The sequence below is a fragment of the Mus caroli genome, unplaced genomic scaffold, assembly GCF_978045245.1.
Source record: "Mus caroli unplaced genomic scaffold, Mus_caroli_1 scaffold_16, whole genome shotgun sequence".
Taxonomy (NCBI): domain Eukaryota; kingdom Metazoa; phylum Chordata; class Mammalia; order Rodentia; family Muridae; genus Mus; species Mus caroli.
Genome location: NW_028227271.1, coordinates 93927890 through 93953014, shown reverse-complemented (window position 1 = coordinate 93953014; position 25125 = coordinate 93927890). Strand labels below are relative to the sequence as shown.

The window sequence follows — 25125 nt, the reverse complement described above, 5'->3', positions numbered from 1 at the left end:
GATGCTGGTTCACCAAGAGTGTCTGTGAAAGCCAAGACGACAGCTTGACGGGACAGACAGTACTCCAAACACTTTATTGCTCCATGCTGTTCCTGAAAATAGCCAGCTTGCACTCTGACTAGCAACAGCTGGACATTACTGTATGCTCTCGTGGGGCTGGTTCATGAAATACACGTCTTAACAAATTCACGGAGGTCAGCACCTTAGGGGATCACGATAAACTTCCCGACAAAGCCAGCAAACCAGGGATTTGGCCAACAGTTATAAATAAGACTAAAACCATGCACTTAAACAAGAACCAAAAACTAACTAAGAGCTCATCACATTACACACCAAGACTGGTTGCAACTGTTTATCCAGAAGGACTGCACCCCCACCCGGCGAGCAATTTACAGAGAGAACAGCAGGATGCTGCAGAGCCAGGGTTTGCTACAGTTTGGAAAATGCTTCATGAAAACCTGACTTTCAGAAAAGAGGAACTAAATAAGGGGGTAGTAAGGCCGGTCCTAGGAAGACAACTCAAATTTTAGAGAGGAGCGCCTTCTTGGCTAGTCATGTTGCCATGGAGACAATCTTCTTGTTAGTCATTCTTTCCACACGGGCTGGAGGACAGTATTCAAAGGGGTGGTACTGAGAAGAGGTAGTTCTCCTTTCACAAGTAAGATTACCTTTCAGCTAAGAATAAATCAAGGGACATGTCCGTAGCCTTCGTCACCTGCTTACCTGCAGGAGCTTCTTGATGCACTCTGGGTGGCCATTCTTGGCTGCGACATGCAAAGCACTGTGACCTACGTGGATTGAAGGGTAAACATTGGGGCGTGGCCACATTAAAGATAGATAGATAAATAAATAAATAAATAAATAAATAAATAAATAAATAGACAAACACCAAAAACCCAAAACAACTTTCATTTTCTTTTACCTGGTTTCCTTACACCATTTTCTTGCATATTAGTTTTGGTTGATTTCCCCCCCAGACCTGCCCTTCCTTCTTATTCTCCCAACCAAGTATTCCCCCCTTTAGTTACTTGTCACGTGTTTTAGCATCCTTCCAACCCTCTTGGTTAAAGTTGCTTTCTTTCTCTGCTCTTTTCTCAGGTCTGCTCTACTAGCCTCATGACCTACACCCACAAGATAACCATTAGAGGAGCCAAAACCCACATCTGAGAGAGCATGTGGTGTTTGCCCTTTTGAGCCTGGGTTGCCTCAAAACACTATTTTTCTGTGAGCCTCATAGTTTCAGGGTTGTTTTTCTGAACAGATGGATGAAGTTCTATTGTGTACATGCAGTAGAGTTTTGTTATCCATTCCTCTGTTGATGGGCACTGTAGGCTGATTTGATTTCTGTGCTTTTGTGATTACAGAAGCAATAAGCAAGGGCGCGCAAGTTTCTCTGTGGTAAGTCCTTTGGGTGAAATCTCAGGGGTGGTGTGGTAGTTGATACTTTAGTTTTTCTCTTGTTTGGAAATCCCTATGCTGATTTCCGCAGTTCACACTCCCACAGCCTCTTGTCTTAGCTTTTGTTGTCATTTATGATGTAAAGTGCCTCAAAGACCTTCACTTAAAACTTGAAGCTCAGGCTCAAACCTTCAGAGCAAGGCACAGGAAGAAGCATGATGCTAGATAAGACCTTTCTGAATAGCACACACTCCCTACATAGTTCCTAGTTGCTATGCCAAAGACAGCTAGGAGGAATAAACTCTTCTCCCACAAAGAAGGGACTATTTCTCCAGAGGTTAAGGTCATACATTTAGTGTGACCATGGGTATCCCACCCACAGGTAACACGCAGAGGCTCTAACCTCTGCTCCCTGCAGGTTCTGGTCAGCACTGGCCAGGACTGTGGTAGCACCAGGCTTCACAGCACTGCAGTTAGCTGACACAGGTGTGCAAAATGCCCAGGGTCCAACAACATTCACATCAGACTAGATTACCTCAGGCCCAGATACCCAGAAAAGACAGCCCTCAGTCAGCAGAGAACATTCTAGAAACCCAAATACGTCCACGATATGTTTGACCCCTCATTTCCCTCTCCTCCAAACATGCTCACCCTGAAAGAACATTACCTGGAGGTTTCAGAGTTTTACAAGTCCTCGCTCAGCACATGTTAAATATTTCTTAAGTCCCTTTAGGACTCCAGTATAGGACGCGGCTACTCAACTGCCTAGTGCCAAATGGTCTTTCACACACAACAGGGCCTCTGTGACTGCTGTATGTTAGCTTGGGTTCCTTTCCCTAGAATAGCCACACAGTTTGCTCTCTGACATTCAGAGTTAACTTAAAGGCTGCCTTTTAAATGAGGTCTTCCCTGGGCTGGAGATGATGCTCGGTTCGTAAAGAGGCTGGTAAGCATTCATGATTCAATATCCAGGTTCAATACCCAGCAGGACACAAATGTGGCACAGTGAGGCACTGTGATAGCAACACCAGATCAGATGTCCAAGGTCATCTTTGGCTATACAGTTTGAGGCCATCCTGGGAGCATGAGACCTGGTCTCAAATTCAGGCCCTTTTCTGCCCCACCCACTACAAATTCCTTTTCTTCCTTAACTCCTTTTACACTGGGTTTCTGCTTCATTTCTTTACTCTTCCTAAGACCACAGACCTTGTAGTACTCACCCCATTCTCAGCTCTAGAGATGGAGACACACACACACACACACACACACACACCCCTATCTACCTGTCAGTCAATTGGTCTCCTGCCCCTGCAATTCTGTCTCACTTCCTGTTGAGATCTTAGCTCCTACAACACGGCCCACCCGGTGAACATCGGTCCCCAATTTATCCCAGTCACTTTGAATTAAAGAGTATGCTAAGTTCAATGGCTGTAATGAGTACCAACACATCCCCAAGGTAACACTGATAAGCAACCTTTATTTTGGGACTTGGGTCAAACCCAGTTTCAACTTCAAAACGATTGATGTTTCATGCTGAATAATTGCTGTAGATGATTGATTTGATAATCTGCTTCCCTGGCCTCTACCTATGAGAAGTCTAGTTGTGACAATCAAAACCAACATGAGACATTACAAAGTATCCACTACAGGGAGGAAAATGAATCTCGAGTTGAGATCACCCATTTAGAGGAAAGATTTATTTTATACGATGGCCCAGTTCTACCACTTTCTTTTTAATTAAGTCTTCATTCAGCACTGACTAGAATTTACTAGAGAATCACGCGGCTAGGGAACACCTTAAAGATGAGAGGGTCAGGATATCAAGGGAGCCACATAAAACCATCCATATTCTCAAAAGAGCACATCTCTTCTATTCTGCAAAAGATACCCTGAGATGTTAAGGATGTTTGTTTCGCTGGGGTAGGACACTGAGGCAGAAATCCCCCCAACCCTCTTCAAGAAGGATGAGGAGGAGGAGGAGGAGGAAGAGATGAGGGAAGAGGCCCTTGAAAGTGGGAAAATAAGAATTTCTTTGTCCTTTTCAGTTTTAGGTACAGGCTGCCTCTCGCCTTTTTGGAACTAAAGGAGGCCTAAGAGTGTGGGTTTCATTATCCTTTGCAGTTCTTAGGCTTGCTGGTTAGCTTGGCCTCATCAGACATCAGTTGTACCACTGTTTCTAAGGACAACTGCAGATTAAATTTTAAACAAATGTCTTACAAATGAACTTCTGGAACACATCCTGACTGTAAACTGGGGACTGTTTATCCCATGCCTGCAATGTATTAAACTGGTTTCTACTCTGGGAAACAAAGCTACTCTACACAAACTCTGTTCCTTGGACGAAGGCAATAGCTGTCCAAAGACAGTGTGGTAGGAACACTCAGATAACGCACCGCAACTAAATAACAGGCTTGCATTTCATTTCCAGGGTTCTGGCCATACCTAGAAGGGAGCGACTGATGTCTAGAGAAGCAAACATTCATCGACTCCCCTGCGATGTACTTACACCCCTAAATAGAGTCGAGACTTGGTCTCAACTCCAAAGCACAAATCGTCACTGGACACTGCCATACTGAAGCAAGATGCCTCTCACTGCCAACATCAAAACAAATTTCTCTCTTCAAATGCAAATTTTCCTGGACAGAAGACATTATTTATGATGGAAGCCTGCTGGAAGGAGAAGATACATTCATTTTCCTGGCTCCCAGACAGCTATGGATCTGTCTGGGCTGTCAGGGAATAACTTCCCCACAGACAAATATCAAGATAACCATACCTCATGTTCAGTCTGGCAGATCTTTGCCTGAGGTGGGGGTGGGAAGAGAGAGAGAAACACACAGAGAGAGAAACAGACAGACAGACAGACAGACAGACTAGATGACATTTCACCAAGTGATCCTATACTGAAAGGGAAGGCATCTTGTTCTGAACGACTGAATGATGACTTCTTCATAGCTCAAGACTTCTAGAGAGAAAAAGGAAAGAACTAACTAGAAGAGCACTGAGATGTCTAATCACACTGCTCAAGTGCCTGTGACATTTTCACACCTGGAAATTAGAAAATAATTAAGAAATAAGACTGCTCCAATGTTCAACTAGATAGGTATTAAAATATTTCCTTAAAGGCCAGTTTCAAATTGCAGAATATATTTCTACAATAAAATCACAAAACTAATTGGTTATTATTTACAATTTTATATATACATAAAATAATTTTTTGTTAAAAATTATTTATTTATTTATTTATTTATTTATTTTATATATGTGAGTACACTGTAGCTATCTTCAGATAAACCAGAAGAGGGCATCAGATCCCATTACAGATGGTTGTGAGCTACCATGTGGTTGCTGGGAATTGAACTCAGGACCTCTGGAAGAGCAGTCAGTGCTCTTAACTCTTGAGCCATTTCTCCAACCCTGTAAATGAAAAAATTTAAAGGAAATCCTCATCTTTAAACGGATTTTTACCACTAAAGCAGCAGCCTAGCTACCTTGCTGCACTCCCAGAGGCAGCCGAATGGAAAACGTTTGTTTCCGGTCGTGTTCCGATTAGAGTTATGAGACTGCCACCTTTACCCCATCTCTAAAGCACAGTCTCGAATCCGAGGCCACTCCTGAGTGTCAGCATCTGAGGAGTTCCACGGCCAGGTATGCTGCTCCTTGCTGATTATGACATGCAGCTATTCGGATGAATCATCTTCTAACATAGCTGATTACGTGAGTATTATCTTTTCCTCTCCCCTTTCTTACCCCCCATCTAAGGAAAAATGGGGTGGGGGCGGTGATAGAAAAGATAATAGTCACTTAGACAAGTATTTTATTTTATTTATTTTTTTTATTTTTTTATTATTATTTTTTTTTTTTGTGGTTTTTCGAGACAGGGTTTCTCTGTGTAGCTCTGGCTGTCCTGGAACTCACTTTGTAGACCAAGCTGGCCTCGAACTCAGAAATCCGCCTGCCTCTGCCTCCCGAGTGCTGGGATTAAAGGCGTGCGCCACCACGCCCGGCTTAGACAAGTATTTTAGACACGTGCTTTTAACTGCAGCTCTGGCTGTTCTGGAACTCACTATGGGGACCAGGGTGGCATTAAAATCTCAAAGATGTCCTGCCTCTGCCTTCTAAATCTGGGATTAAAAGCATGCATCAGTCCACCTGGTCCAGCATTATCTTTTGTATTTTCATAAAGTCTCAATTTTGAGTGGGATTAGGGTGTCTAATAACATGTTAGACTAGGAGGAGGACTCACAATGCTAGGAGAAGGACTCACAATGCTAGGAGGACTCACAATGCTAGGAGGAAGACTCATGATGCTAGAGGAAGACTCACAAATTTCACCCCTCCAAGGGCTCCTATATTTTATGTTTTCATACTTTTTAAAATTATTATTATTTTTTAAAGATTTACTTATCGTTTTATGTAAGTACACTGTAGCTGCCTTTAGACACACCAGAAGAGGGCGTCAGATATTGTTATGGATGGTTGTGAGCCACCATGTGGTTGCTGGGATTTGAACTCAGGACTTCCAGAAGAGCAGTCAGTGCTCTTACCCACTGAGCCATCTCACCAGACCCCGTTTTCATACTTCTGATGCCCACTCATCCAAGTGTTCTTTGGAACTAAAGAGGTTCCATAAGGAAGAGTGCAGCAGGAGTGTATGTAGCAAGACACACAAGTCATCCTTGCATCTGCATCTGCCTCCTGCAAAACCTTTGTATGATTCAACTAAGCACATTACCACCCAGGATCTGCGTGACAGAGGCAGATGTGGTCACAACCTACCTGGTACCCAGGGAGGTCCGAGGGGTGCTACTGCAGTGTGTGAGCATTCTCCATGCTGCACCTCCATTCCCCCATGCTGACCCTGATCCAGTCCCCCAGACAGCCAACCTGGGTTATGGGAGCTACAGCTGGACTCAGTGGGTTATCACAAAAGGAAGACATGAAATACCCTGGGAATTTTATGGGGGGAGAGGGGAAGGGACATGGGTGCATAGGATTATGTTTCATGGTATACATATATGGAATGCTCAATCAAAAGAAGGGAGAAAAGCTCCTGATGGTGTCAGAGCAAGGAGTGGCGAGCCCAGGTCATCGTGGGGTAGAGGAAAGCTGCCCGCCGGTCTGGCACTATCAACTAAAAAAGGTGAAATTCCGATGCCTTAGCCATGTTTGCTCTGAATTGAGCCACACAGTCCCAGTGTACACGCGTGTTAATAAGGAGGGTGTGAGGCTCAAACATAGAATAAGCCGTGGGTTCTTTGGGGTTTTCTTCCCGGTCTTCTGATGATATTTTCATTCCATTCTGTCTCCTACTGTATAGTACAGGCAACAACAACAACAACAATCGAAACAACTAGTCAAAACCCCAAAACATCTCGGCATCGCTTTTGTTGCCTAGACTGTCTTCTACACTGAGAGAACTGCCAATTCTCATCTCGGGGAGGAACGAGGCCACAGAGAAACAAGGGATGCAAGATACATACCATGGGTGCAGTCCAGGAAGGCAGGGCTCCCTAAGCAACGGTCTTCCCTATGTCTAAGATGTTTGGGTTGTTTGTTTTAACCTTTAAAGCATAACCAAGTGGTGTGGACACTGTTAAACCTTTGTGGTTCGTTATCCTTGCTATTGGAGTCAGGATGTCCCCAGGAGCCAGGCTGGCCCCACACTTGCCATCCTTCTGCCTCAGCCAAAAGTGCTACCACACCAGACTCAAAACATTTTTGTTTTGTTGTATTGTGGGTTTTGTTTTGTTGTTGTTGCTGTTCTGTCTTAAAGATTTGCAGCCTTTTAATAGCCTAAAGAGTACAGAAAAATGAGTGATCAGGGTGAAGTCCTGTTAGTCATAATAAAATAGTAGCCACATACTTTATATGATTTTTTTTCAATGAACACATCCTGACATGCTGAGATGTCACAGTGCTGAGTATCTCACTTAAGCTTCCCATCTGAAGTATGCAGTTATCTGTGGACTGTGTTCTTCTTATAAGATTCACTGTGGAGCGTCCATAAGAAAATCCTCAGAATTCCAAGCATTTCATATGGAAAGATAATGCATAAGACAAATACAAAAAAAATGATTTGCCGCTAAAGAATAAAGTAGAAAAAAAGATTAAATTGACCATCGTATAGACTTTGTGAATAAAAAGAAGAAAGAGTATCAGTGTGAGATACCCTGAAAGGAGGAGACTGCCACTGATGAAAAACCCCCTCAAGGGGCCAGGCCTGGGGGCACACCCCTGTGATCCAAGAGCCTGAGGTAGAGGCAGAAGGATTACTGGCAGTTCAAGGCCTGTCCACACAGTGACTTCCAGGCCAGGCAGGATGAAGATGATGACGAAGCTGAGGACAGTGACAGTGACGTAATCCCCACGCAACAGGGTGTGATTCTCAGGAGCTGACTTTCATGTGTACCCTCAGCAGGTTTTCACACTGAAGGCTACTGCATCTCGCCACACTGTGCAACGCTGAAGGTGGGTTTGCTGGGAACATCTCGTCAAGGCTGAGTTCTTTAAATTGCCCTCTAACTATGAGAGGCATTTTGTACTAAAGACAACCACTGAGGCAAAGTGATCGGTCGATTCCGTTCTCTCATGGCCAGATGTGCTTTCTTGAGAGGGACACACTGAGAGTACACCACGAACAGGTCCCAGAGAGGCCTGGGCAAGGGCAGTGAAAGCCAGCAGTTTGTCCTCCTTACTGTTGTGGTAGTGGTAGGAAAGGCTGAAGCAGCGTGGTCCAGATCAGGCCAGATAGCCCACGTGCTTCTCTCCGAGGAGACATTCCTGTCATTTGCTCTTGTGTTCGCTGTCGTTGCTGGAGCCACGGAGTCACTCCAGAAGTAGGTGCCTCACCGAGACCCAGATAAAACAGCAAAGCTTCTACGCGGTGCTGACCTCACTGCCGCTGCTGGCAAGTGACCGGAAGTGAGTGAGAGCTCTGAGACTGGAACTTTTGGACACCATCCTGGGTCATAGAGTACTCAGAGTCATTGATTTCAATCAGTCCCCATTGGCCAGCATTGCGGAGCCTCAAATGCGGTCCAAGCACACGGTCCTGTGCCCCCCCCATATCACTTCAGTCTGCAAGAAGGTGGCGTGGCATGGCGTGGAGCTGGGATGTTCAGGGTTCGCTGTTGACCCAGCTTTCAGAAATCCAGTTGGAGATGCAATCATAAATAAAAAGCAAACCCATATGGCTTTGTATGGCCACAAAAAAGCTGATGAAAAGCATCCTAAGAGTATGATGGGAAATATGATGTGGGCCGGATACTAGATAAAAGACAACGGCTTGATATTGAGTCACTTTTTTTTTTTTAACTGCTTGCTTTGCAAACACAAGGACTCACATCCCAGAACTGGAGAGGCAGAGATGGATTGAATTAGGCTGATCCCTAGAGCTTGCTGGCTGGCTAACCAGCTAAGTGTATTGAACAGGCTTCAGCCAAGAACAGACCCTGTCTCAAAATATCATTTCCCAGGATCATAGTGCATGACCCTGGGAAATGATACACATGTATACATACACACAAGTACACCTGAAAACACATGAACATGAATACACACACACACACACACACACACACACACACACACACACACACGTGCGCACACTCGTGCTGCAAAATGCAGGACATAGAATTCTATAATGTGATCTGAGCTAAGTAAAAATGTTAGGAAAACATGTTGTTGTTGCTTTTTTAAGGAGCATAATAATATTTTTTCCTCCTGGCAGGTGTAGAAGCAGTGGTTGTTTTCTTGGCCTTTTTTGGGTTACTTTCCTATCATAAACATGTATCCCAGGAGATAATTTCCCCCTTTAAGGAAAGACAAAGGGTGATGCTCGGCTCTGATAGAATAAGTAGATTCCCATCTCATCTGTTTCCTAACAACAGAAGCAGTGTAGCAGAATCACAGGACAGCGGGGCTGTGCACTGCAGCCTAGTTCTCTGGCACTTAAGTTTGCTGATGTTATTGGAGGTGTGTTAGCCATTCATATTTGCACTGTATGATGTAGAATAACTTTAAAAACAGTGACAGTGTACTTTAAAAATAGATGAAATAGCTGGGCCTTGAGATTAAAGATGTCATTTGCATAAAATGAATTAGTATTCCCCTCAAAAAACTCACTTGAGGAAGTCCTTTACTTTTCTACTAACACTGCCCTTCCTCATATCTTTTGGAACTCTCTGGGGAACTGCTCAGAAAAATCATTGGTGCTTCTTCGATTTTCCTCCATTTTCCCCCAAAGTGGTTTTATCAGTTGGACTACATTGCCGACTTGACCCCATCTGGTCCTTGCCTTCTCCAAAAGACAAATACAACTTTTCCCCAAATATCAAAGATTCCAAATTAGCGAAGTACTTTTATAAACAATAAGAAAGAGAGCCAAACACGGCACAGGCTGTGAGACCTGTTCTGAAACATTAGGTTTCCAGCCACGCCGTGGGTAATGATTGCCTTTTAACACCCGGCTGATCCCCAAGATGGCTGTTCCGAGGGGGCCACTTATAGGAGGGAGAGAAGGGGACTCAGTACAGCTAACCTAATGAAAAACCCAGATGAAGGCTCCGAAATTATACCAATTTTATATCCCAGTAAAAACCAACATAAACCTTTTAGAAGCCAATGATTTTCAAGTGCAACAAATGAAGTCATTATCCTGAACCTTTCCACATGACTGAGAGAGAACATGTCCCAGGCCGCCGGTCCCCGGGCCTCCTTGCTAGATGACAGGGCAATAAAGGCAGGGCTCTCCTGCTTTCTCTCTCAACTGGCTTGCTCATCGCTTGCCAACCCTGGCTTCACATCATAATCACCCACCAAGCTTTTAGGCAATACCCCCTATGTTGAGGTGATAAACATGTTAACGTGATAAAGTAACTCAAGCAAGCAGCTTAAGGGAGAAAAGTCTGAGTGGCTCACAGTTCCAGGTCACAGTCCCCCCCACAGACAGGAAGTCACAGTGGCAGAAGCCTCAACTAGCTGGCCATATTATGTCCACAGGAGTTAACAATGAATGAATATGTGCCAATGCTCAGCTCGCTTTCCCCACTCGCCCTTGTTCCAAGAGCGCCCATCTGGGGAATGGTACTGTGGGTGGATTTTGCACCTCAACATCATCAGGATTATCTACCATGGATACACCCTGGGTCAATCTACTAGGCAATTAATTCTAAATTCTGCCAAGTTGACAATATTAACTATTATAACAGGTTTCTCCCCCTTTCTCCCTCTCCCCACTCCTCTCTGTCTCTCCCCTCCTCCTCCTCCTCCTCCTCTCCCCTCCCTCTTCCTCTCCCCCCTCTCTCTGTATACTGTTTATTCTTTTCTTTCCCTTTCTTTCTTCATCTTTCCCAGTTCCCAGATGATTTTGAAAGCACTGCAGTACAGCAGGAGTTGAGACAAAAGCCATCCTTCTGTCCAGAGTTCTAAGCTAGCTATGAAATAATGTTACCAATAATCTATCACATTTATCAGTTTATTTAAAACCAAGAATTAGGAGATACTGGCTGATCTACACACCCAGCCCTAGGAAATAATATAAAAAGCAATGATGGAGGAAGAGAAGCACAGAGTCCCCAGCTGACTGGACCCACAGAAGATGAAAATGACCATCAGGACAAACACTGAGCAACTGCAGAGCTGTACCACTGCAATTATCATCATCATCATTATCATCATCATCATCATTAGCTTCTGCCTGCAGACTCTGAATTTTCCACAGTGAATAGGTACCACCTCTGTGACAGCTATTCTCACACTGGCTTGGTGATTTAAGAGATCAAGAAGGCACATACCGGAAGAATCTTGGGCAGTCACATCCACACCGTGTGTCACCATGACCTTGAGGCATTCCACGTGTCCCTTCGCAGCGGCAAGGTGGAAACTGCAAGCAGAGAAGAGAACACAGTTCCTTAGGAGTCCATCCTCACAGAGCACAACTTCAGCAAACCTTGACCTCTCCCTGTCTCCCTGGACACGCTTTCTCTCCTCCGAGACCCAAGGGGGCAAGCTATCAACCTCACCGTGAGCACCACACACTCTGTAGGGTCTCATCGTTTGGTCATTTTATACTGCTCTTCTTTTTTGGTGCTGGTGCTTGAATCCAGAATATCATATATTAACTCAGAGCTACACATCTCCGGTCAATCACTGTCATCTTTTATTAAGTGACAGAGTACAAACTTTCAACCCAAAGACAAGGCTCTTTCAAAACTGAGCCTCACCACATCTTTGCCTCTTTCTCCACCCAGGCCGAGCTTCTAAGTAATAAGTCATTAACTTCCTCCCTGTTGTCCACTGCTCACGGCAAAAGCATCCTTCTTAAACAACACCCTGTACTAATGTATTGGTCAAGCCATGTCTGGTGTTGTTCTAGAGTTGAAGAACAGAGTCACAGGGAACTTTTGTTGAGCGTTCAGTAAATGTCCAACATCTTACCCACTTTTGTACATCATCTCTGTTCATTCCCGTTAACAGCTTTTATGGCGAGACTTATATCTGTGGTTGGCACAGGAGTAACAGGGTAAACAGCAATGAAGTCTCCAACTGGGCTCCAGGACTCAGTGATACTCAAACCACATCTTTAGAATGCCATTAAAAGGATTCACATCCAAATACCATAGTAACCATCCCTGCAGGTCCCTGAGAGAAGGACTTCAAGACCAGAAGCAGATACTGTCTTTCAACATGGAGTGATGGCCTGGCTTTATCACTCTCGCTCTTATGGAGAGGGGCAGACAACGAGCCCTCCCTCCTATGCCTCAGCTCTGTATCCTCGGGATAGATATTTCCTATGTGGACTACCTCTGAATTACAGCCCTGGAGTTTAGTGTCTACCTGTACAGTTTATCTGCCATCAGGGCCTGGAGCTGTGGTCAACTGGCAAATGCAAGATCTGATGTCTAAACCCAGTGTGTGTGGTTGCAGACCTCTCTTTACAGCTAAGTGTAGTGAATGGACACATCACCAAAGGAGGGTACTTCAGGCCTGGGAGTAAATCAGCAGCTAGAAAACAAAAGCTAATCCTCTGTGTCTGGACAAAATCCATTCAGCTTCTCTTGAGCCTAAATTCCCTTCGCTGTAAAGAAAAAACTGACTAAAGCCTACTGAGTCACCCAATCATGTTATTTCAACGTGTGTAACTGGACCTAAGTACAATCTCTTTACCATCGGAATTCACTCTGTAAGTTGTTCATATATTAGTAAAAACATGCTAGTTTGGAAATGCGGTGACAGATAGAAGCAGCAGTGACTGATATTTCACTGACAGAATCCCGGTGAAACAAATTTGCCCTGTAAGAAGCAGCTCCAAACTCTCTCGTTTGCTCCGCATGGCTGAGGTCCTTCATTCCATGATAAACGGAAAGCCGTCTATCTTAACTGCCTTGGGGAAGCTTTCTGAATGGGCCTCAGACACAGAAGTGGTAAATATAACTAACCGGTCTTGAGGAGATGGAGTCACCACATCTGTCTTAGTTATTGAACACTACTTTCAGAGCTTCTGATAACTACACATCTAGATTGCTAGATGGCTAATCCCTAAAGCTGATAAAGAATTGTCTTCTTTTCTGTGGCTATGTGTTTGCTTGTTAGATGTTCCTGTTGCTGCGACCATCTAGGGTCAGAGGACAGCAAAATTCCAAGTTTCTACCCAAGAGGATGGAAGTCATTCTAATCCATACTAGGAACAGGGCTTGTTTTACACACACACACACACACACACACACACACACACACACACACACACACACACACACACAGTGTTACTGCTTTTATTATTTATTGAGGTGATTCGTTTTGAGGCAGGAGCTTGCCACATAGTACACACTGGCTTCACACTCACCACCTTGTAGACTTGGCTTTTCCAATGCTGGTATCGCATTTGTATGGCACCACACTGAGCTCGCACATAAACTTTCAGTCAAAATATAACACATGTAAAGAAGAGGGCGGTAATCATAGGGATGGCTGAATTTTTGTGAATGGACCACGCCTGCATTACTTCACACAATCCAGCTGGATACTTCATAGCCCCTCGGAGGCTGTCCACTGGGCCCTCGACATGGAACAGGATTGCTTACTGTATTTATGAGTAGTTTACGCTACAAACACATCTGAAATCACTGCTATTGCATGGATACATGCAGCCAGATAAACTTGACATGAAAGTCACTGGATGACTTAGAAGGCAGAGATTCAAGCCATTTTCTGGGAGGTCATGGTAACTGTACTGAAGAAACAGTGCTGGGAAGATGGGCTTTGTTCCCAGCGCCATAGCAGACACTCCTCAGATGTTAGTTTTGAAGGAAATCAGATATTAACCTAACCTGGCCTCTTTGATGGCTGGAATGCATCTTATTGGTGGATTCACTGACTCTATGGTAAGAAAGTGTGGTGGCTGGGTGTGACTGTGCTGTGCTTTACCATTCCTGTCTGACTTTGGATGAGAATTTAGAGTTAAGGTGATCCCCACCCCCACCCCCACCCCCAGTATTTTGGGACTTTCCAACTATTATCTTGCAGAATGCTTGCATCCTGCATCCTGCTATGGAAAGAGAAATTTATATATATATATATATATATATATATATATATATATATATACACACACACACACCTAATCATCATATTCTATTTTTAAATTGTTTTAGAAAACAAAATACTTGTATTTTACAGGCTTCAGTACTTGCCACTCTTAATAGAATACCAAAAACTTACAAATGATTAGGAAAAGCTCACTATAAGAACAGATAATCTTGTTAGCAATTTTGCACCGCAGCCATAACCATCCTTTTAGTTAGTAGAGTCATTCTTAGTCTATGTAATTAAAAAAAAGCACGCAAGTCATCTCAAGAGACATATTTCTGGGTGTTTTTATACCCTGCACCCACCCAAAAGCTGCTGTTTTAGTGTCTAAGTAAGACCAGGCACACACAATCATGCCCACCTGACAAGGAAGGGTGAGTCTGTGGTCTTTGCCAGAAATGTCTAATTCATTCAGCTGGATGGAGAGAGGAGGAGTTCCCTTTGGTATCTTCGCTCCCACTCACATGGCATGTGTTTTGGGGAACCCCTAGCAAAGCTCAACAGCCCATACGTGAACCTGCTCCTGGGGTAACAGGATGCAATCCGAGCATTCCGTCCTCCAGGTCTGCCCTGAGCCCTCATCCTTGGGTCTGTGGCACAGTGGAGAGCTTGAATGGACTATATCCAATAAGCCACATGGACTTCCATTTCTGGTTGAGTTTGGCCAATGAGAGGTGGGTTTTTTTTTCCCCCCCAAGAGATGGAGGATACAGGGAGAAAGTCCAGGCAGTGTGGCTTTGGCCTTCTCACTGCCATGCGGCGGCTGTCTCCAGTCACACCAACCACTGCTGGTAAGACACCAGCCCCGCCTCTCCCAAAGCTACAGTGGAGACCTTCTCTGCCATTTCCATACAAGTGTCATATGGTCCCACTATTGCTAGTACAGGGTGCAGCTCCAAACTTGTTGGTTTCTCTTAACCTAGCAACACACCTGAAAAGGGTTCAGTTCTTTTATTTTTATTATTTTTTATTAGATATTTTCTTCATTTACATTTCAAATACTATCCCAAAAGTCCCCTATATCCTCCCCCACCCTGCTCCCCAACCCACCCACTCCCACTTCCTGGCCCTGGCATTCCCCTGTACTGGGGCATAAGATCTTTGCAAGATCAAGGGCCTCTCCTCCCATTGATGGCCGACTAGGCCATCCTCTGCCACATATGCAACATAGTTCTGGGGGGCGGGGGGTGCTGGTTAGTTGATATTGTTGATCCTCCTATAGGGTTGCAGACCCTTTCAGCTCCTTGGGTACTTTCTCTAGCTTCTTCATTAGGGACCCTGTGTTCCATCCAATAGATGATTGTGAACATCCACTTCTGGGTTTGCCAGGCACTGGCACTTAGACTTGAGCTTTTGTACAAGGAGGTAAGAATGGACCAATTCGCATTCTTCTACATGATAACAGCCAGTTGTGCCAGCACCATTTGTTGAAAATGCTGTCTTTTAGCCGGGCGTGGTGGCGCACGCCTTTAATCCCAGCACTCGGGAGGCAGAGGCAGGCGGATTTCTGAGTTCGAGGCCAGCCTGGTCTACAAAGTGAGTGCCAGGACAGCCAGGGCTACACAGAGAAACCCTGTCTCGAAAAGCAAAAAAAAAAAAAAAAAGAAAGAAAATGCTGTCTTTTTTCCACTGGATGGTTTTAGCTCCCTTGACAAAGATCAAGTGACCATAGGTGCGTGGGTTCATTTTTGGGTCTTCAATTCTATTCCATTAATCTACCTGTCTGTCACTGTACCAGTACCATGAAGTTTTTATCACAATTGCTCTGTAGTACAGCTTGAGGTCAGGCATGGTGATTCCACCAGAGGTTCTTTTATTGTTGAGAATAATTTTTTGTTATTCCAGATGAATTTGCAAATTGCCCTTTCTAACTTGGTGAAGAATTGAGTTGGAATTTTGATGGGGATTGCATTGAATCTATAGATTGCTTTCGGCAAGATAGCCATTTTTCCTATATTAATCTTGCCACTCCAAAGGACTCAGTTCTTAACCCATCAACGGTCACATCTGCTTTTCGAGGACCCTGGATCATGGCAGAGTGATGATCTGACAGGTTAAAACCTGAGAATGTTATACAGTTGAAGACATGTAAGACAAGGTTAGTTAGCCTCGTAAAGTGTTTCCATGAGCAGTACCGTAAGCAGCGCTCCTCCAAGGCCCCTCTTCAGTTTCTGCTTCCTGGTGCCTGCTCTGAGCTCCTGCCCTGGCTTCCCTTGATCATGAAGAGGTCAACACTGGAAGGTGGAGCTCCTTTTCCACCCTGGGTCAGAGCATTTACTCAAAGGTTACCTGCTATATAACCTGCATTGTTTGGGGATTGACCTGATTGGGGTGACAGAAAATAATGATACCACAGGCAGATGTAAAGCTGGGACTGGGTGGGCCATGAGCTCTGACAGAGATGCACCAGCAGCCTGGAAACTCAGTACATTATATCCAGGTGAATGAAGAGGTAGGTTACCTAATCTGTCTCCTTCCCTTGTTCCCTCACACCCTCCCTTTGTCTCTCTGTCTCTCTCTCTCTCTCTCTCTCTCTCTCTCTCTCTCTGTGTGTGTGTGTGTGTGTGTGTGTGTGTGTGTAGGGGGATCCTTGCTGCAGGAGAGCAGTCTCAGGCCGCGGTCATCTGGAAGGAGGAAGCTGTGGTTGGCACTTTTACACCTACAGGTTTCAGCTAAAGGCCAAGCATTCTCACCATGTGTTCTCTGATGGAGGCAAGGCCTTGCCATTCGCAAGGGTCTGAGGCACTGAAATCCTTGGTATGGCCATGCTCTTACGTCATAGTACCCATTCACTCAGGACCCCATCGGCTCCCTACAGACACCATGTGGAGATACCACACAGATGTGTGCACGCTGATGCTTACAACAGCGCGATTTACAACAGCTACATTGTGGGACCAATCTCAGTGTCCCACAAAAGATTAAAAACATGTGATGCATACCCACGATGGATTTTGTGTTTTCAAAAATGTTAAGAAAGAGTAAATTTATGTCATTTGCAGGAAGAAAATGAATGTGACTGGCGATAGTCTTACGAAGAAAACTAGGCCAGTTTCAGAAAGAAAAAGAAGTTTCCATTGCCACATCACTTGGGTTATTAAAATATTGGACATTTTCACTAGAGTGCCTTATGAAAAGAATATATAGCTATAATTATACAGAATATGGCAATTCAAAAAAGTTTTCCAGTCCACTCTTATGCCAAAGTAGAGATCAGTTTCAAGCGTCTGGGTTCCATTTTTCCAAAAGTAACAACTCTTCACTGAAGTGAAAGGCAGTGGGGAGTCTGGCCTGCTCCATGAACTAAAGCCAACGTAAAAACTCCCATTTCTGCTGTGGGCTTTGTTTCCATCAGTACACTCCCCGGCATATTATGGGCTATTAATTAAAGGGAGGGTAAATACCACAGTACAGAAGAGGGAGGCAGGAATACTGCCTCTAATTCTGTTGCTTTTGCCTACTTAACTTGGACATCTCATTCTGTTGCAGCTTTAACTTCAGGAATTCATGCCGTGATTCCTAATGTCCATGACTTTCAGACATGAATGCTTCTAATACTATTAACGTTTCAGGGAAGGCAGAACGGGCAGGGAGCTGGGAAAGCTTTGAAAGAAACGTAGCAATGGTAGAAGGTCCCGTGTGCCACCTTTAAGGGGCACAGACTCATGAGCCCTGCTACTCATTAGTGCGATCACGGGCAAGAGCTCCCTGTGTCTCGCTCTACTCACCAGTAAAATGGCCTGTCAGAAATAAAAGAATTTATATGTAAAAGTACTGATGTGCAAAATGACACCAGTTATTTCACAGCAGAGTCTGTGACATCATTGCTTAATGAAAGAAATTCAGTGTTCAGAAAGGACAGACTTGGGTCTGGCAACACTGCTGTAAAAAATGAAGACAGGGAAGGGGGAGGAGCTAAAAGCTCCATGCCTTTCCAGGGACTGGGAACTTGGGAACAAAACAAAAGACATTCCCAGGCCCCAAAGACCCCAACCACCAGCCCTGTCTAAAGTTCACACTCAGCTACTTAAGTTCTGGCACCTTTTAGACAAGTGACGATCCCCAGAGCGGCACTTGGCAGCGGCATCAGCAGACATTAACATTTGCCCTCTGTGAGGCAGAGCCGACTGGAACAGGACACTCGAGTCGGGGACACTGGATTTCACTGGGTGCAAAAAGCAGGACTCGTGGGTGACAAAGCTTTGATTCGTAGCTGACAGGGAACTTGTTTCCTCTCCTACGCAGAGAGTGGTGTGAGCACTTTCAGAGGGGACAGTCTTGGGGGTGGTAGATAGGGACTGGCTAGCAAGCAGGCACCTGCACAGTTACAGCAGGATTAGGAATACAGGGTGCCCCAGGTCACCACTTAATCAGCCTACGCTATAGAATAACAGAATAACTTGCTAGGGCTGGAGAGGTGGCTCAGCGGTTAAGAGTACTGACTGCTCTTCTGAAGGTCCTGAGTTCAACTCTCAGCAACCACATGGTGGCTCACAAGCACTCGTAAAGAGATCTGACGCCCTCTTCTGGTGCATCTCAAATCACCTACAGTGTACTTAGATAGAATAATAAATAAATCTTAAAAATAAAAAAGAATAACTTGCTAAAAGCATCTACCTGTAAATTACCTAAACCGTACACATAAACCCCCTTAAGAATGCTTTGCGACAATGCTGACTGCGTGCTAGAATATGTGTTACCTCAAGCATGAGATACCTGTGATACTGGTACACTTGCATGCTTTTAAAGTATTGTTGCTACTATAACTAAATCCATCCATTCACACGCTACCATACATAGGTAGCATCTCTGTGTCACATCCTGTTCTGAGCACCGAGCAGTGACTAAGACAAACTCCCTCCTTATGAAACTCAGTTTTTAGTAAATGAAATCAAAAGGTTAACCAGACTGTGGGAACAATTTGTATAATACACCACACACACACACACACATTTTAGCAACATTCAGAGACAGTTTTGATCACTGATAGAGGAGAAGAGAGCCCAGCTAATGTCTAGAAGCCAGAGATAACCACTGAGAATCTCAAACATCATATGACAGCTCCTATCTCAAAATATGTCATTCCTAGGTTGACAAGCCCCATGCTAAGCCTTTAAATCAGCATATTATGTCGAAGCATAATAATACTAAAGGCTAAAGAAATAAAATGAGCACATTTTCACACTATACTGAGACATGATCCACATAACACAAAGTCACCCTTTCGAGACATACAATCGGGGTGTTTCGAGCAGAGTCACAAAGGTGTGCAAACAAGATCGCAGAGCAGCAAGACATCAACGGTTAGCCCCTGAACGTGAACTAGAAGCAGAGGCAACTTGAACAGGGCACTCAGGTGTCAGCCTCACTGTGAGAATCAGACTTCCTATCCCTGTGACAAAATTCCCTCACCTAGGAAGGATCTGTTTTGTTTTGTAGTTCATCATGGTGGCGTGGCACAGGAGAACAGAAGAGAAAGGGCTGAGATGAGGCAGACCCTGCAGAAGCACCCACCCTGTGACTTGCTTCTTCTAGCTAGGCCCCAACCTCTGAAGTTTCCACCCCCTATCCCCAAACATCACCGCTCACTGGGGACCTAACACTAACACATAAGGCTCTATGTTCAAGCCATAGCACTTACTCTGTAATTCTGCAGTTTCTACAATGGCTTAAAGAGAAACCCCCCAAACATCTTAAGAGACACTCATTTCTCTGTCCTGTTAGTCCAAAAGGAAAAAAAAAAATCACCAATCTACTTTCCATCTTCTACTAATTTACCCTGCTGTGAATACTCTTTAGAAATTGGAGCATACAGTATGTGGACCCCTGGCTCTGACCTCATTTAGTACGATTTCGAGGCACATGTGTGAGTTATCAGTAGTTCTCAACTGTTCAAGTTCATGAATATAGTGTGTTTTGTTTTCCCACTTATCACTTGATGTAAGTGTGGGTTGTTTCTACTTTTGAAGTCCTGTGCCTGCTAAAACAAGCATGTAGAGTGCTTGTGTGGGTGTATGCTCTCAAGCCGGCAGCTCTACGCAGGGTGGGGCTGCCCAGTTACATGTACTCACCTTTTGAGACCCTGGGAAGCCTCCTAAAGCTACTGTGTCGTCATCTGCTGCTGGCTACAAGGAAGGAGGGTTCCAAGTCTCCACACCCTAGTGGAGACTTCTGGGCTGGCAACTTTTTATTTAAACAAGAGAATTTTTATTATCACATACAGTTTACAGAGGCAAAAAAAATTGTATTTATTTAAATAAAAACAGTTTTTAAAAATACATGTATGTGTCTGTGTGTATACACCATGTACATACCCACACAGTCCACAAAAGGGCACTGGTTCCCCTAGAGCTGGAGTTATCAGTGGTTGTAAACTGCCCAATGTGGGTGCTGGGAGATGATTTCCAGCTTCACGTTTCTGGTTTTAATTTTATTTATTTATTTATTTATTTTTCCCCTCAATGAGCCATTTGAAGTGGTCCAGTTGATCATCAGCTGAAATTTCCCCTAAAAGTTTAGACCACTCTTTGGTTCCCTCTCTACCTAAGCTGCTTTCTTATCTCTTAAAAAATGAAATCTGTCATTCAAAAGTCTATGTAGCTGGAGAAAGGCTGTTTATTTACAGTTTTATTAGGTCAAGAATTCTGTGGCAGCAAGAAGGCTTTAAGGATCTTGCTCCTCGGGGATAAAACTACTGGTCACTGGCCAAGCTAACACAGAGTGGCTTCCCAGATTCCAATGGAGCTGGAGAGGTGGCACCTTAGTAACAAAGTCTTGCTTACAGAGTGAAGGCTCGGCAGCTCAGAGCGCCAGCTCTTCCTCCAGAGGACCCAGGCTCAATTCCCAGCACCTGGGAGACAGTTCACCACCATCTATAACTCCACCCTGGGGATCTGAGGCTCTCTCTGGCCTCTGTGAACATTGGGCATATGTGGTGCACAAATACATTCAGAACACACCCATATAAATAAAATCCCAAAGGAAGGAAGGAAGGAAGGAAGGAAGGAAGGAAGGAAGGAAGGAAGGGGAGGAGAGAGGGAGAGATGGAGAAAGGAAGGGAGGAAGGGAGGAAGCAAGCAAGCAAATGCAAGCTCTCAAGTCCTACCTAGGCCTCAGATTCTACTGAGTTATAACCTGTATGTATGTACTAGATCCCCAGTAGAGTTCCCATACACCTAAAAAAATAAATTGGCCTAAAAGAACAGATTGAAAGTCCCACACCATTATGTCCTGCCATGATGCCCATTGTTTGAACAGTCTTTAAAAAACACATCCTTGTCTCCCAAAACCAAAAAAAAAAAAAAAAAAAAAACCAAAAGCAAACAAACAAACAACAACAAAAAAAAAAAACACATCCTCTTGGCCTTTAAAACCTATCTCAAGCCGGGCGTGGTGGCGCATGCCTTTAATCCCAGCACTCGGGAGGCAGAGGCAGGCGGATTTCTGAGTTCGAGGCCACCCTGGTCTACAAAGTGAGTGCCAGGACAGCCAGGGCTACACAGAGAAACCCTGTCTCGAAAAACCAAAAAAAAAAAAAAAAAAAAAAAAAAAAAAAACCTATCTCATAGCTATGTCCCACAAAAAAGGAATCGCTAGAGTGTCATGCTACATTGTAACAGGGCCTGTTCAGTTCTGCTTCCGCGGCTCAGCCCAGCCCTCAGCAGCGATGTAACCAGAAGACACAAACAAGCAGGCTCAGGCTCAGGCTCAGGCTGCTTTCATCCTGTGATGCTTACAGTACTTGGGATGCTTCAGCTTTTGACAGCTGGACCGAGCCCAAGCTTTCAGTACTCACCGCTCCACTGCTCTCTCTCAGCTTCCCTCTCTTGCTCCCCACCCCTCCACCTGACCCCCACCCCCTGGTGAGAAGTCAATTCATTGGTGATGACCCAAGCATCAAGCAGCAACTCCTGGCAGCCTGAGTATGGGAATGACAGCGGAGGCAAGGGTGGCCCTGTGAGAGGTTAGAGGTCTAGGCAGCACACTGTCAGCCAATTTGTAGCTACATGGTGATGGCTGACATTTAGTTTAAAGTAACCATATGACATCACCACCACCAATAGCAGGTAATCTACCAACACACTAGAGTATGGATTCTAATTTGTTGGTTGGGCTGTTCTTTAAAAAGCAAACATTAAACCAAAAACTGGAAGCATTTCGTCAAAAGCAAACATAGTCAGCTCCCTGTGCACCTTAGGGGTGTCGGGACTCTTGGATAGATGGGAACACAATCCCAGCCCTGAAGCAAGGAGCCAGCAAAAGGGGTTTCCCTTCTGGCAAAACCAGTCAGTGAGATGAGAAACTTCCCTGAAACAAAGGTCTCAGGACCAAGATTAGATATTTCTTCATCAGAAGGAGACTTGCGCTGCGATTCAAAGCCCATGAGTTTCGGTTTGGCAAGATACACGGAAAGAGTAAACATACACCTTTTCATTCTTGATTACCAGGTGAAATGTCTATCAGAAGTAAAAATGTTCTCGGAGCTACTTCCAGGAGACCAACTTTCCAGGCTTTCTCATTTATAGAAAATCTTCCTCAAACTCAACTCCTTTGTCTCTTACAATGTGGGCTCTCACATGGTTGAGCCACTATGAGACTTTAACATCTCCCCTGACTCTGGCACCAACAGATTAAATTACAAATTAAGCAGACAGCCAACACTCAAACAGAGGAAACCACATTCCCCAAATCCTCCGAACACTGGTTCCATCCAACCCAGGATCCAAGTATTCCCAGTGGCAGAAAGGGTAAGTCAAATCTCTTCATTAGACAAAGACACGGGGGTTCAAAGAAGCCAGGGAATACACAGAAGACCAGGATGTGAACTCACTGCCCTAATGGCTTTTTCTTTGAGACAGGGTCCAGGTATGCAACATAGGTTGGCCTCGAATTCACAGCAACCCTCTTGTTTAGCTTTCTGCGTGCTGGGGTTGCAGGCTTGCCTCTACACCTGGCTCTCTGCCCTAATGCTGGGGTAAGCATTCTCCCTCTGCCCTGTGGTCAGTAACAGGCCCAGGCCCAGCTCCTGATGGAAACCAGCTTTGCACAGTTGCTGAGAGCCAAGCATTTCAGTTTTGCAGCAGGAACCTCACATCCCTGACCACCTAAACTTGCTTCCATTTTTCCTTGTATGCGTTTTAGAAGATGCCATTGTGGAGAGAGAAAAATTAAGTCATTGTAGGGAAACCCAGGAAAGTTAAGTCTTTTTATTATGATTTCATCCAAAGTCTTGGCCATGGAGCAGAAAGCTGTGTGTGGGACACCCTGGCTCCCTCTCCTCAGCCTCAGCTTCTGTCACTCTCCCTAGGCACTGGGCTCCAGTCCACTGGCTCGCACCACCCACCTCAGAGTCTTGCTTTGCCACACTGGGAGAGCCAGTATGCCAGGCAAGTTCAGCAGTCTGCTCTGTGCTGCCTCTCCCTGGCTTAGTCAGAGTGGTGCCCGCCCTCTTCACTTTCCTCACTGCACCTGACAATCCTCTGAGGGCCTCTGCTTCTGTCCATCTCTCCTGTCAGACCCTACACTGACAGGATGGAAGCTCCAGCTTGCTTTCTTCAGCTTCCCCAGCACACAGCAGTGTTGTCTAGTTTTGGCTTTTTTTTTTTTTTTTTTTTAAGGTATATAAATTTTCCCCTTTGGTTTTGTTTTGTGCCTTTCTCAAGTCTAGGTCCAGGAATGAACTGGCATAACTATAAGTTATTGTCTGGTTGGAACACGTGTTCTTGAGAAAGAAACGGTGTCTTTGGACTGAGGGTTATTTTGCTTCCTAGCCCAGGTGCACGGTGGTTTCTAGCAAAGTCTTAGGGCCACCACCAGCAGCAGCAAAGGACAAGGCAGAAAAGCAAGTACTAAGGGTCTTACCCAGCAGGCGAGGGTGATTTTGATATACATTTGGTTTTTAGGGTCAATGGCATGGCATAAAGAACATGAACTACACATTGTTTCAGTTTCAACCCTACCTTTTCTTACCATTTAAGGTTTGGCCTGGGTCACTACATGAATGCCGAAAAGAGGTCATGAAGTCTAAAAAACTAGAAGGAGACAGACCCACAGGTTTAGGGGCACCCATGAGTCACTCAAATTCATTCACCTTATGCTACACACATCTGGGCCCACAAGCCTTTTCAGTTCTAAAACCGCATCTCGAACGCAACCCAAATGTTTTATGGCACGGGCTTATTTTAACATCGAAATCTTAGGCCACTGAGCTCAAATGGGGCTGGGCCTGTGGATCGTCCTTCCACGAGAGATAAAAGGTCCCTTCCAGGACAGTCTTGCTTAACAGCTTCAGTTATAAAAGACCCTGGAAAACCAAGTTACTCTCTGCCAGAGGGGCTGTAACTCCATTGGCCCAAAAGAAAAACCGCTACAGCATGAACTGCCACTACTAACTGGCTTTCCTCGGTTTTAAAAACAATTTAATCATGTGTGTGTGTGTGTTGCCAATATACAAGTGCCATGTTGGGGGGGGACCTCAAAGGGCCACCTCAGGTGTTGGTCCTTGCTGTCCACCTTATCTAATTGTCTCTTTGTTGTTCACTGCTGCATACAGTAGGCTAGCTGGCCCTCCAACTTCCAGTCTCTTCTCCCTATCTCTCTATGGGAGTGCTAAGATTATAGAGATGTGTGTCACCATGCCAAGTTTTTATATAGGATCTGGGGACTCAACGCTAGGTCTTCACTCTTGCATGGCAAAGCGCTCTGTCTACTGAGTCATCTGCCCAGCCCGATGTCCTCAACTTTATAGACCAGTATAATGCCACCACGGGTCATGTTTCTTCCAGAAATCCATGGAGCAGACTGAAAAATGGAAACTTCTGTTGCCTCCTGACAGGCATAAAAAAAGGGGGGAAGCATATAAAAACAGTGTTGCAGCAGTTTGATTGTGGTATGTCTTGCCTAAAGCTCAAATTGAAAGTGCCAGATCACTAGGTGAAAATCACGGAGCCTTTAAGGAAAGGTAGGGCCTGTCTGGTAGAAGTTACTAAGAGGGTATACACTTTCCTCGGTCTGCGATGAGGTAAGGGGGGTCTCTGCTGTTCTTTCTCACTGCCATCGATGGAGCCATAGTTCATCCTGCAGCACGCTTCCCACCAGGACACACTGACACAGACACTTCTATCCCTTGTTCCCAATAGG

At 44.9% G+C, this 25125-nt stretch overlaps 1 protein-coding gene across 7 annotated transcripts in view; it reads right to left on the bottom strand.

Moving 5' to 3' along the window:
* Rai14 (retinoic acid induced 14) overlaps nucleotides 1-25125 on the bottom strand; it is a 151435-nt gene that overhangs the window by 26563 nt on the left and 99747 nt on the right. For all 7 annotated transcript variants that reach the window (XM_021183351.3, XM_021183345.3, XM_085831422.1 and 4 more), the window contains 2 exons: nucleotides 11196-11284; nucleotides 724-788 (listed from right to left, as the gene is read on the bottom strand). In XM_021183351.3, the coding sequence (XP_021039010.1) occupies nucleotides 724-788; nucleotides 11196-11284 (154 nt within the window). The remainder of the gene's footprint in view (nucleotides 1-723; nucleotides 789-11195; nucleotides 11285-25125) is intronic.